The following is a 14,358-nucleotide window of genomic DNA, read 5'->3' on the forward strand; positions in this document are numbered from 1 at the left end:
TAGCCATGGACTGTACCAGCACTAATATTTATTGGTGAAGAACATTTTGCTACATTGTCATTTGAATCTGATTTGGGGTGAACAGCATCTAAGTCTTGTTGATACTAAAGGGATTGAAGGGTTTTTTTGGGGGGGGGATTCCATCAGATTCTTCACTGGGACATGTTGGACTCCTGCTTTCCTGCAGAAATAGAACAGAAGGGTATAAATTAAATTCAACAGTGCAGAACCAAAATGTTTATAACAAACCAGTTGGGCATGCGCAATAAACAAAGTGCATAATACTGAATTTTTTAGTATAGCAGTGGTGCGCCATTGAGATTTTACAGGCAATGTGTTCTTGCTTCTAGCTAGCAAGTTTTTGCATTCTCCTCTATTCCCAAAAGTGTTGACTAGGATTAAGAAAGTTTCCACAATCACAACAAGGAAGTAGCAAAAACTTTTGTCCAGTTGAGATGGTGCTTTAAGGAGGTCTGGACCCTCTGTTGGTTGGATCTGGTTACATAAACACCCAATTACTCACCAGAGGGAATGTAGCTAAACTTCTTATTCAGCCTGCATACATCTTAGTCATACAACATTTCTGCCCTTATATTCATGAAAAAATTAGCCCCAGTGATCTGTATAGAATTTACAGTTTATTGGAGTTTTGGATAACCCCTGTTTCATTGTGGGGGACGGATTAGCTGTAACCTTTGAGCCCCTTCTATCCTTAGTTCTTTAATGACAAAAATTACCACACACAAGGAATAAGACAGAAATAAAGGGTATAATTTCCTAAATGGTAGCCATTCATATTGATGTTACATTTTTTCGTTAACTGCTTTGATAGTCAGGGTAAGAACCAAGCTAAAACTGTAGAGTTAAAAATGTTAGATTCTTCCTTAACCTAGAAATTATACTCTTATCTGCCACAATAGCATTATTTTTTAAATAAATATGGTCAGACCATGTTAGCATTGGCAAAGGTGGGCACATGGGTGGCAGGGTGCTATTAATAAAGGAATAGATCAGTGAACCAGAGAACCCCATTAATGTAGACTTGCATGAATGGGAAATGGTTTTGAGATTTTCCTTCAAACCAGGTTAGTTATAGTTGCAAGATCAAAAAACAGATAAGATGACTATAGAACCAGTATGTTCCAAAAGGATAGCGGCCTGTTCTCTTCTTGGTACAGCACATTCTTAATGAGCATGGAACTAACACTCTTAATCCCTTTTCTGAGTTTTTTGTAATTTGATCTTTGGCAGTGCAAGTGCTATGACGTTTTCTCCCCACATGCCACCCTTCAAGAGTTAAGGGACAGTGAGTGCTTGTGTTGCAATGCCATGAAATGTGGAGTATGTCTCAGTGAGTACAGAATGAACTGCAACTGCTCTGTTGCTAATACTGTCTACTGTGCATTTTATCTTAGCCATCTATGTAAGCAAAGTTGTGTGTGAACTGCTATCTGTCTATAGCTGTATTCCTTATACAGCTTGTGAACTACTGTAGAGGTTATGAATACATGCCACCTTGTCAATGTGGTCCTTTGCTTTCATCTTTTGAGATCACTCAACAGCAAATTCCACTTTTGTGACCTAGCTATAGAGCTTAAGCTTAAAATACTACTTGTTGTAGTATTTACTATTTAGAGTTTATTTTGACTCTCAGTATTTTCATGCTGCATTTTAAAAAATGCATTCCCCAAAAAATGTGCCTTTGTGTGCATGTGCATGTGCATGTAACATTCTAGTATGACAAAACCTAAGTTTGGAACTTGACTCCCCAAAGCAAAGAAATCACAAATCACCACCCTCATTCAGAACATGATCAAATTGATGCACTCTTAAATCTGCACCCCATAGCATGTTGGTGTGGTGCTCTAGAGCAGTGGTCCCCAACCTTTTTGTCACCATGGACTGGTTGGGAGAGGATGGGGTCTGTGTGTGGAGAAGGGATAGGTGAGAATGTCAGTAAAGTTGTTTTTTAAGGAGGAGGAGGAAGAAGAACTTGAACTTTCCCAAATGTTTTACGGTAGTAAATCAGTACATGTGTATTCTCTGACCTCTGTTAAAAATCAGTGGCTTGGAGAAAACAATAATAGAAAAGCACAGTTTTCACCCCATGCTTGCCACTCTACTGTGTTCCCTTGGATAGAGGCACAAGTGGAGACTTCAGGTTTTTTGGTAGGCAGCAGGATTGGTGGTAGAATTGCAACCACCACAGTGGATAACAGTTATAATAAAAAGGCTGCAAGGGGAAGGGGGTGTTCCCTCATTATCTTCAATGGGGGAGATAACATGGTGTAGCTATACAGTAGCTAGAGCCATCATGTATTACAAAAATATAATAGCTTTTGTGTCTATTGCCATAGATATTAATTTGATTTGGTTTAAGAAACCAGACAGCCTTGGACAAGATCACTTTCTTCTACTAAAGTATATTTGGGCAAGAAACTTGGTCTTCCATAAATAGAGATTCTAGTGCTTGTATTTGAGCCTTGCTTTCCAGAAGAAGACCTGCAAGAAAAGTTTGTCTGTGGAGTAGAAATGTTGCTTCTGAATAAATGCACATGGAGTAGAAGGGAAAGACTGACAATAGGCCATAATGTTCTAATGCCAGTCTGTATTTTGTTATCCTTCAACCTGTTGAAGGGCAGTAAGCCCTATTTTTTGTTTGATGGATCAGGAAACTGAGATCAAGACTGTATTCAAAGTATATTAAGCATGTTTCTACTCAAATCTGATTATCCCTGTTGCAGACAGAGCTCCTGTACAGTACAGTACAGTACACTTAATCAGTTGAAAGAGACCAACTCTTTCCATGAGCACAGAGGAAATGTTAAATGATGTGGAAAATGTGTACCTCTCAGACTGTAATTCAATGTTTATTTAAGGTTACAGGGAAACATACTGCTTCTTTAACGTGGTTCTCTATGAATCCACACTGATGGGTTAAACAGCGCCTGCGCTGGTTCCTCTCGGAATTTTCCAGAGCTATGAGGGAAAAGATACAATGTTTGAGTTGCCCTGCACTGCGCAAGTGCAGCCCGCCAAAAATCCCCAGTTCCATTTATCCGCCCGCGGAGTTGGAACCTCTCGGTTAGAGCTCTTGAGATTTTACTCTCCTTTCGCTATTTTCGGATTTTTTGGACTTGACCTGGCTTGCCTATCGTCTATCCGCTTCTCCGTTGCCCTGAATTCGGACCGGCTGACCTTCCCTTGCCTCTGGCGTGCTTCTTGCAAGTACTTTCACTTCCCGCTTGATCCTGATTGAGGCCTATTACCTCCTGCTGAGGCGCCACGCGCCAGCAGGATTTCTTCAATTACTGACTTTCTCTACCGTTCGTTCACCGCTTGGCTTATGTCAGCGAAAAAGGGACCTTTCCGCCGCTGTTCTGCTTGCTCCGGGAAGCTCCCCTTCCAGGACCATCATTCCCTCTGTCTTTTCTGTCTGGGCGAGACCCATTCGCCCACCACTTGCAAGCATTGCAAGGAATTCACCAAGGCGACCCTAAAATCTCGTCAGCAACGCCTCAAGTATTTTCTCTGGAACCGTACTCTCTCAGCTTCACAACCGTCAGATATGGAATCCGTTCAGTCGGTCTCCACCGTTCGTTCATCGGTCACTTTGGTCTCCTCTTCTCCTCCTTTGACATCCAAGGAGGTGTCCACGAAGGTTTCCAAAGCGAAATCTAAGAAATTGCCTATTGGAAAGAAGTCTTCCTCTGATGTTCCTTCTTCTTCAACCTCGGCACCGACAAAGAAGAAGGGTCCGTCCAAGGCGGCGTCAAAGGCTAAGGCGAAGACCAAGGAGATTACCCTGGTCGTCCCACCTGTCTCGGCTTCGGTCCCTTCTCCATTTCTTGAGGAGTCTTCTCGGGACCGAGACTCGGTCTCCGACTTAGGCGCCCCCATTCCACCTCGCCAACCGCCTCCGGTGGATTTGGGAAAATCGCCTACGGTTAGCCAGCTCGACAAGCTCGTTGCCGGCGCCGAAAGCATGCCGCTCAGCCCAATACTTACCGGGCGTACCACCCGATCTCCTTCACTCCTTTCGGAGTCGGGTCGATCGGCATCTTCTCCCCCCCCACGGGGTCGACCTACCAAGCCAGTCGAAGATCCAGTCCCTCGGCGTCCAGCTTCACACTCTGCCGACGACGAACCATTGCCGAAAAAACCCCGTCATCGACGCAGGCACCGTCGAGGCCACCGACGCCGAAGGGACTCCTCACCGTCCGACTCAGAATATAGTCGGGGTCGGAAGAGGTCCCACCGGAGACGGCGAAGAAGGGATTCTTCTACCGAGTCCTCTTCTACCTCAAGAGATAGGAGACATAGGAGAAAGAGATCTAAGTACTCCTATTCCTCATCCTCTAGGTCACGTTCTCCGCGTCGAACCCCGTCCCCGAATAGACCTTCGGAAACGGGCTCCGGTAAGCCTACGGCGCCGACGGATGCCCCGACTGCACCGCCTGTCGCGCCACCTCGACGACCTGCAGAGGAGTGTCCTCCGGCCCCGAAAAAGACACCTTCGGGGCCGAAAGTACCTCGTCCTCCATCCTCTCCATACCACTCAGAGGAAGAGCATCCCGGAGAGGAATCTTCCGGTGCGGAAGACGACACCGAGTCGGAGGTGTCCTTGGAAGTTCCGATCCCGGGGGAACCTTTGCCCCCAGAGGCAGCGAACTTAAAGCCATCCTCTCCTTCGGAAGATTTTTCTTCCTACACCCAAATGGTTGGCCGCATGGCGCAGGCTTTGAAGCTTGCAATTGAACAGTCCCCAAGAAGAGAAGAAAATCTCATCTTCGGGGATATCGAGGCCGAGCGAACGCATCCAGTCAGTTTGTCTTTCATACCTGAACTGATGGATCTTATTAAGGAATTCTGGGACCACCCGGCCAATGCTACCTCGATTTCGAAAAGAACCGAGAATCTCTATAGGATCCATGGTGACAACACCTCTTTCCTGGTCATGCATCCTGCACCCAACTCTTTAATAGTGGAGTCTAGCTCCACTAAGACTCCTGCAAAAGGTCATCCTACCCCAACCAACAAGGAGGGCAGGAAGTTAGAGATTCTGGCACGTCGAATGTACTCTATGACCACATTCACCCTGCGTGCAGTGAATTATTTAGTGGCTATGGGTGCCTACCAAAAACAACTTTGGTCCAGGGTTCTTCCAGCCCTTCAAATGGCTCCAGACGACATTAGACAGCTCTGTCTGGATACTCATGCGGAAGCTCTCACGGTATCTAAATACCAACGACTAGCCGCCCGCCATGTAGCAGAGGCCACGTCCAAGAATTTTGCTTCCCTTATCACTCTGAGAAGGCATGCTTGGCTGCGCTCAGCCAACATTGTTGAGGACATTAAGACTAGAGTAGAAAATCTACCTTTTGATGCCACAGGCCTCTTCAGCCAGAGTACTGATGAGAACCTGGAAAACTTACATAAAAGTAAGAAAACAGCCAAATCCTATTCTGTCCAACCTCCACCTAGACAATCCAAACCTCAGTGGCGTCCAAAGTACACCACCCAGTCTTACCAACAGCCTTCCACCAGTACTTACCGTCCTTATGGAGGTAATTCTTCCCAACGTCCACCTCAAGCTTCTTCCTCTTCATCTGCTGCTTTCAGACCCCAACCGTCCCGTAAGAGGCAGTCCTTCAAAGCACCTGGAAGAAAACAGAAACAGTACCTTTGACTCCCTGGCCATTCCACCGTCACCCTCCCACACCACCCGCCTCTCTCCTTACCTTCACAACTGGACTCTCATCACCAACGACATCTGGGTTCTCAACATTATCACCTCCGGTTACCGCCTGGAGTTTATAAGGTTGCCTCCTCTAGGACAGGTCAACCCTACATCATTCGATCCAATCCTAGAGGAGGAAATCCTGACTCTCCTTCAGAAAGGGGCCATCCAGAAGGTGTCATCAGAGGATGTCCTCGACGGTTTTTACTCCCGATACTTTCTGGTACCAAAGAAGGACGGGGGACTCCGTCCCATCCTCGATCTGAGAAGCCTCAACAAGTTTCTCAAACCACGCAAGTTCAAGATGGTGACTTTAGAGTCCATTCTCCATCTTCTGAGGCAAGGAGACTGGTTTGTGGTCCTGGATCTAAAAGACGCATATTTCCATGTCACCATACACAAGAGCCACAGGAAATATCTGCGTCTACTCTTCAACAACACCATTTTTCAGTTTCTGGCCTTACCCTTCGGCCTTTCCACAGCACCCAGGACTTTCACCACGTGCATGGCTCCCGTGGCAGCATACCTGCGCCTCCAGGGGATCCAGGTGTTTCCCTACATCAACGACTGGCTGATTGTCTCGACCTCAAAACATCAGGCCTTAGAGGACACTCAGTATGTTCTCCAGACGTTACAATCACTAGGTCTTACCGTGAATCACGAAAAGTCCAAGCTGAACCCATCTCAAGTGGTGGACTACATCGGAGCGAGGCTAGACTCAGTACACGCTCGGATGTTCATGCCTCCAGAACGCATCCGAAAGTTACACAAAGCCATCAGGAAATTCAGGCCAAGGACAAGAGTAAAAGCAAGCCTTGCGCAACATCTGCTAGGCCTCATGGCTTCTACAACGGCGACCTTGTCCCATGCTCGCCTCAAGATGCGTTCACTTCAAATCTGGCTGCTGTCCCTCTTCGATCCACTCCTCGACAGTCCAAACAAGCTTCTTACTGTCACCCCGGAGCTGGCACAACAGCTTCAGTGGTGGACTTTCCCACCTCACCTCTTGGTGGGACGTCCCTTCCGTCCTCTTCATTTGACAACTCAAGTCACTACGGACGCGAGTCCACTCGGATGGGGCGCCCATTGCCAGGGGCATCAGATCAACGCCCTGTGGTCCCCTCAGGAGAAGGGCTTGCACATCAACCACCTGGAGCTGCTAGCCATCATAAAGGCTTTGAGATCCTTCCTACCTTTAGTGAGAGGCAGGGCGATTCAGCTCGTCACAGACAACACCACAGCGATGTTTTATGTGAACAAGCAGGGAGGAACAAGATCAAAGTCCCTTTTGTTCCTGTCAATACATCTCTGGGAGTGGTGCTACCAGGAGCAAATCTACCCGGTAGCCATCCACATAGCCACCACAGACAACATCGTTGCAGACGAGCTCAGTCGCCGTCCCACTCAAAATCACGAATGGGAACTGGACTCAGAGATCTTTCAGGAACTCTGCCACAGGTGGGGAACTCCGACAATCGACATGTTCGCCAAGCACTCCAACAAGAAGTGTCTCCGCTACGCGTCCAGGGCAGGACGGGGCCCAGGATCATTGGGAGATGCTTTCATGATCCCTTGGCACAAGGGCCTTCTCTACCTGTTTCCTCCCATTCCATTGGTTCAGAGGTCAGTAGTCAGAGCCCTCCAGTTGCAAGCAGAAGCAATCTTGATTGCACCTTGGTGGCCCAGACAACCTTGGTTCTCTCTACTTCTGCAGGCAGCAATCGACAAGGTCAAGCTTCCTCTCATTCCCCACCTAATAACTCAGGACTCGGGGTCGATCTTCCATCCCGACCTCGACTCCCTCCAATTGACAGCGTGGAGGATATCCCGTCAATAATGGAAGTTCTTGACAAGGCAAGAAAGCCTTCTACCATCCGCCTCTATCAACACAAGTGGCAAGGCTTTCTCAAATTCGCTACGGAGCGGGGTTTACAAGCATCTCCCGTCTCTTTATCTACATTGCTACTGTATCTCAGACACCTATTCGATCTTGGTTTATCTAAGTCTACCTTAAAGGTATACACCTCAGCCATTGTAACTTTCCAACCCAAGGGATCTCAATCCTCCAGATGGTTTTCCCATCCAACGGTGAAAGCTTTCTTCAGAGGTCTGACCAACATGAGACCCCCTGTGCGAAGACCATTACCTCAGTGGTCTTTACAGACAGTACTACACTCACTGGTTCGTCCCCCCTTTGAGCCAATGGCTACCTGTGACCTGAAGTTTTTGTCCCTCAAAACTTTGTTTCTTGTGGCCATCACTTCTGCCCGTAGGGCTAGTGAATTGGCGGCTCTCCGGGCTGATTCCCCTTACCTCCAATTTTTCAAGGACAAGGTGGTGTTACACCCAGATATTTCTTTCCTCCCAAAGGTGGTCTCAGACTTTCATGTCAACCAACCTCTGTTGCTGCCTACTCTTTTTTCCGAACCCTCTTCGGATGTTGAACGCACACTCCACTGTTTAGATGTTCGTCGTGCGTTGTCCTTTTATATCTCCAGGACCAAGGACTTCAGAAAGGTCCCGAGACTGTTCTTGTGTTACTATGGCCAACGTAAAGGGACTGCTGCTTCGACGTCGACCCTCTCCAGATGGTTGGTTTCCACCATTTCGTTGGCCTATGAGTTGCAGCACAAACCTCTCCCTGAAAACCTGCGTGCTCATTCCACACGAGCTGTTGCTACATCCACGGCCCTGCTGCGTGGGATTGACATCCCCGATATATGTCGAGCAGCTACCTGGTCCAGTGTATCCACATTCATCAAGCACTACAGACTGGACCTCAGGGCCAAGAATGAGACCAGATTCGGGAGGGCTATCCTTACATCACTGCTGCAGTGACGGCCCACCATCCTGTAAGTAGCTTTGTAGTCACCCATCAGTGTGGATTCATAGAGAACCACGTTAAAGAAGAACAGGTTACTTACCTGTAAACATGGTTCTTTAAGTGGATTCTCTATGAATACACACGACCCGCCCAACCTCCCCACGTGTCCGTCACTGTTGACTGAGTTCCAACTCTCTCTATGTGCGGGCACACGGAACTGGGGATTTTTGGCGGGCTGCACTTGCGCAGTGCAGGGCAACTCAAACATTGTATCTTTTCCCTCATAGCTCTGGAAAATTCCGAGAGGAACCAGCGCAGGCGCTGTTTAACCCATCAGTGTGTATTCATAGAGAATCCACTTAAAGAACCATGTTTACAGGTAAGTAACCTGTTCATATGAAGGAAAAGATTTTGAAAATTCTCAAGAAGAAATACATGATAGTTTGACTATTTCTTCCACCTTTTAACATGTTGAGCCATATTCAGTTGCTCCAAACAACACAAGTATTTTATGTTTCATACTTTAAACCTTTTGGAAAAATACAGCGCTTTAGAGAGCTGCCCAATCTGTCTGGTTAACTCTGTTATGAAATACACATATACATACTACAAGCCTCAGCATGTTAAATGTTAAAGTTCATGACAGTACAATTAGAAAAAGACTGAACAAGTATGGTTTGTTTGGAAGGATTGCCAGGAGAAAGCTTCTTCTCTCTAAAAAAGAACATGACAGCACAGCATAGGTTTGCAAAGCTGCATCTTGACAAATCACAGGATTTCTGGAGTCCTTTGCAGACCAAAGTGGAAATGTCTGGCCACAATGTACAGCAGCATGTTTGGCAAAAAAAAAAAAACAAAAAAAAACCAAAGACATATCAGCACAAATAACTCATACCAACCATTGAGCATGGTGGTGGAGGGCTGATGGTTTGGGGTTTTTTGGCAGCCACAGGGACCTGGGCATGTTGCAGTCATTGAGTCAACCATTAACTCCTCTGTATACCAAAGTATTCTAGACTCAAATGTGAGGCCATCTGTCCAATCGCTAAAGCTTGACTGAAATTGGGTCATGCAACAGGACAATGATCTCAAGTACACTGGCAAATCTACAACAGAATGAATGAAAAAGAAAAGAATTAAGGTGTTGCAATGGCTCAATCGAAGTCCAAATCTCAACCTGACTGAAATGCTGTGGCAGGACGTTAAGAGAGCTGTGCATAAACAAATGTTTGTAAACCTCAATGAATGGAAGCAATATTATAAAGGAGAGTATGTGGGTGATCACGGAACAAAGGAAGGTTAATTGCCTTAGAACAAAGGAATTGACAGCACAGATGTCCGAACCAGCGGAGCCTATGGCAACACCCTGAGAGCTCTTTTGTTTACTTAGTATGATTATATAGTATGTTGTTAGAATTCAGATAGGATACTAGTTACCTACTCTTAACTAGGATTGGCTGAAATAAGACTTTGATCATGCTCTACCTCTAACCGAAAGGGCAGAATAAGGGGTTACCCCACCTGCTGGCAGCTGCCACTTCCTGCCAGGAGTGTATGCACATCACTGGAACAGAATGCATCTACAACCTTTAAGCAGAAGTTTCCCACAAGAGTGGGCCAAAATTCCTCCATAACCATGTGAGAGACTGATAACTCATACAGAAAAGTTACTGCTGCTAAAAGTGGTTCTACAAGCCATTGAATCATAAGGTGTACTTAGTTTTTCAAACATGGCTTCTCCATTTTGGCTTTATTTTTGTAAAATAAATAATGATGCATTGTAATGTGTCATGTGCTGTCGTTGATCTGAGGTTGTATTTACCTAATTTTCAGACCTGCTAAGGACTCGATGATTTTTATGTCCTGATACGTAAAACTATAGAATTCAAAGAAGGTGTACTTTCTTTTTCACATGACTATATAAACATGCTAATCCTCCAACCTCTAAGCCAACATAAAAATTTGTGAATACATGTACTGCAAAAGTAAATTCTTCACAGTGCACAAGACTTGCATCCAGATATAAATTGATAGGATTTAATGGCTATGAGTAGCTGCTTCCCTCCTTGGCTAGCAATTTCTCCCTTTGAATACTAATCATGACATGTTTTGCCTTGTTCAACAGTTTTTCCCCAGTTTTTTAAACCACAAAATTACTGTATTTTTCCATGTATAAGACTATACTTTTGTCTAAAATCTTTAGACTAAAAATTGAGGGTTGTCTTATACATGGAAGTAAGCTGAGGAAAGAACAAAATAAGTGGAGGGGGAAGCAGGGATCAAAGTGATCCTGCAGGGCTTTGATCCCTGCTTTCCCCTCCACTTGCTAAGCCCCAGTTAGATTTCTTGATTTTGGGTTAGAAAATTGGGGGGTGTCTTATACATGGGGGTGTCTTATACACAGAAAAATACGGTATCTAGATATCTTTTGAAAAAGCCCGAAGACAGCTTCAGTTACTCAGTTTAGAAGTTGCACCACTGTCTCATAAGCTCCACTCCCCTTTCCTAACAAACACTGAAATCCAGGCATCAATGAAAATTACAACAGTCAACACCTTACAAGCAGAGTAAAACATAGTTTTCTGTTTAGCTACTTAATTAAAAGCCTTCCTACAATGAAGGTAGCCCTCAGTTTTTTTTCAAGTTCCATGTCATCACAGCTATACTGACTCAGAATTGCAAAGATGGACAGCAGTCAGTTTTAAAAAAGAATAAAACATGGAAACGGAGCAGCTAACAGCAGGAGTTAAGCATGGTTAAACCATCTCTTCGGAACTAACTTCCACCTGCTCTCTGTAAGGTGAGCAGTGAGAGAAACAAATCAGCCAAGGTGGGGTGGTCATTCTGCAATACAAGTGCTGCAATTGAGCAGAAGGCTGCACATCGTTACTTATGTGGATGACACTCCCTTGATCATTAACAGTGATTCTTTGCTTGTTAGGCAGAGTGCCTAGGCTAACAGTAGAAAAACAGTAGAAAAAGAGATTCTGCTCCCAGATGCTTAGGCACTTCAGGACAGCATGTGCTTCTCAGTAATCCTCTTACAATAACCTTGTAAGGTAGGTAAACTCTACTATTTTGATACTGCAGATGGTGGCAAAGGCAGTTTGAGGCAGGGAGAACAATTGCTTGCTTAAACTATCTTGGGGATTCATGGACAACATTCAGTTTACTATGGAGACTATTGTGCAACATAGTGTCTCCACCGCTATGTCACACCACTATAAAGCTGAATTATATACTAATTTGCAACATGTATTATGACTGCATTTGACCTACCTCCCCCCGAAACGTCTTTGTACCAAGGAAATCAAGATGTTGCTTTGTTGAATTCAGCTGTAAAACTACCACCAATTATGACACTTGCAAATGCTACACCTCTATATAGCCCACTAACCAACCAGATGCCAAGTTGCATAAACTATTGGTTTAATTAATGCCAAAGAGAAAGGAAATTCTATTAACTGATCAAGCTTGTTGGTGTGCTGCAGGGACTCCTAAGGAGAAAACAAGTTTAAATTTTCAAAAGGTTCTGCTCTCCAGAGGTTTACAAATCCTCACTTTGCTGAAGTTCACTAGCAACATCTGGACTGAAAATCGCGTTTTCAAAATCAATTTGTTTCTGCTAAAGGCGTGCAGCTTCTATTTTTAAAACTACAACTCCCAGGATCACCCAGGCAGTTATGCTGCATGGGGAGTACTGGGAATTGTAGTCTCAAAGCAATCAGCACATCTCTGATTTCTGCTCTAAAAATGCCACTTATTTACAGTATTTAAAAATGGATCATCTCTTTTTAAGCAAAAAACCTTGGTCCATGGGGCAGTCTTTGTATCCCCTTAAAGCCCTATTTCCTGCTCCCCATTGAATTTCAGACAAAAGGAGACCAGTGAAAAGGCAAGCTCATATACAAGGAAGTAGTCCTTCAGGGAACCTGCACCTAAACACAAAAGGTGAAACACAGCACTTTACACTGACCCTAAAAACAAATGAATTGTCCCTTGAGCTACAGAACATGGGGTGGTGCAATCAGAATGTCTCACATCCAGTGATAGTCTGGGCAGCTGTGATCTGAAACTTCCAAATATTTCTCAGACCCAGCACTCCCAGAGGATATTGCAATAGACCAATCTGAATGTGATAAGGGTGTGAATCCCCGCAGCCCGATCCAATGTTTTCAGGTAAGGGATACAGTTGGCGTGAGGGACGTGGTGGCGCTGTGGGCTAAACCGCAGAAGCCTGTGCTGCAGAGTCAGAAGACCAGCACTCGTAAGATCGAATCCACACGATGGAGTGAGCGCCCGTCGCTTGTCCCAGCTCCTGCCAACCTAGCGGATCGAAAGCATGCAAATGTGAGTAGATTAATAGGGACCACCTCGGTGGGAAGGTAACACCGCTCCGTGTCTAAGTCGCACTGGCCACGTGACCACGGAAGATTGTCTTCGGACAAAACGCTGGCTCTATGGCTTGGAAACGGGGATGAGCACCACCCCCTAGAGTCGGACACGACTGGACAAAAATTGTCAAGGGGAACCTTTACCTTTACAGTTGGCATCGCAGCCAAAGGTGCTCTAATTGCTGCTAGCCCTGTATGCATATAGGACCAGTGCCAACTCTTGGAAAGCTCTTAAACTGTGTAGTTGATTATTCAAAGGGAGGACTAAGCCTTTGCCCTTGGAGCCGGAGGACCCCCGATATATTATACTTTCAACTGACCTGGTTTAAGTTGCACCTTGCTTGCGTGCATTCTCCCATCCAGTTCATTGCTGAGTTCAGAACCTCCCTCCTCTCTCTTCAGAATGGGACTGGGGAAATTGTGGGTGGGTGTATGTCAGCAAATTAGGTTTGTGTGTGGGATGGCAGCTAATGAAATCAGAAATGGCCAGTGTTGAAAAAGATGGACATTTGAGAGGATTGGAGAAGTGCCAGGCATGCAGACAGCCCATCAGCGGTATTTGGGCAAACCTGCTATAAAAACAAATAAAAACTAAGATGTAAAGCAGAGTGTCATCAGTGTAAATATCTGGTCCATCTCACTCATGTCTAGATCAGGGCTGGACAAGTATGGCCCTCAAGATGTGGGTGTCACATACCCACCTGCCTCTTGGTTGTTTCACCAAACAAAGACACAAGCTGCCTGTTGTTCAGCTGCCACCAGTTGATTATATCAATGTTATTCAATATTAAAGACAGAGGTCCAGTCAACATGTCATTTAAAAACCAAATAGAAATAAAAGTTTGGTCAGTTTTGTTAGCTCTCAGCTAAAACAACCTTCCTTTCTATTCTCTACCACCTTCCCAAACTCTTTCTCAACTCCCAACTCAAACTCCAAAACTCAAACTAAACTGCCTCCTCTTCTAATCTCCTTCCTTTTTCTTCTCCCTCCTTAACTCTGCCCCCACCAACTCCCATTGGTGCATGCAAATATCAATATGAATATTAATGAGCAGGGTGAACACTACAGTGGGGATTTGAGATTTAGTGTTATTTTGTTAAATGGCATGAATAGCTGGTGTTTAGAATGTTAACATATTTAATAAGTAAGGTGAGTACAGTAGTTAATTGTATTATCTGTCTGCAATGTGATGGATTGTCTAAAAAAAAGTAATAATTATTAAAAAAACACCTTCTGGTACTACTAAAAGATGTGGGCAGCCTTCTGTGACCTAACAAGATCAGATTGTTTAATCCATACTTCCTGGTGTTTCCACCAGTGTGAACAACATAGTTGGAGCCCAAACCTAGAGCAGAAGATGGAATTATAAGCATCCAGGTACTCATTCACATTCAGGAAG

At 45.1% G+C, this 14,358-nt stretch overlaps 1 protein-coding gene across 1 annotated transcript; it reads left to right on the forward strand.

The window, feature by feature from the left end:
* Positions 1–3,985: 3,985 nt before the first annotated feature.
* LOC144587247 (uncharacterized) lies at positions 3,986–8,958 on the forward strand. Its single transcript, XM_078387235.1, has 4 exons — positions 3,986–4,179; positions 4,363–4,934; positions 5,485–8,592; positions 8,852–8,958. Exons 1-3 carry the CDS (start codon positions 3,986–3,988, stop codon positions 7,575–7,577), a joined length of 2,859 nt encoding a protein of 952 aa, XP_078243361.1. The 3' UTR covers positions 7,578–8,592; positions 8,852–8,958.
* The last annotated feature ends 5,400 nt before the right edge of the window (positions 8,959–14,358 follow it).

The sequence above is a fragment of the Pogona vitticeps genome, chromosome 1 (genome assembly GCF_051106095.1).
Source record: "Pogona vitticeps strain Pit_001003342236 chromosome 1, PviZW2.1, whole genome shotgun sequence".
NCBI classification, from domain to species: domain Eukaryota; kingdom Metazoa; phylum Chordata; class Lepidosauria; order Squamata; family Agamidae; genus Pogona; species Pogona vitticeps.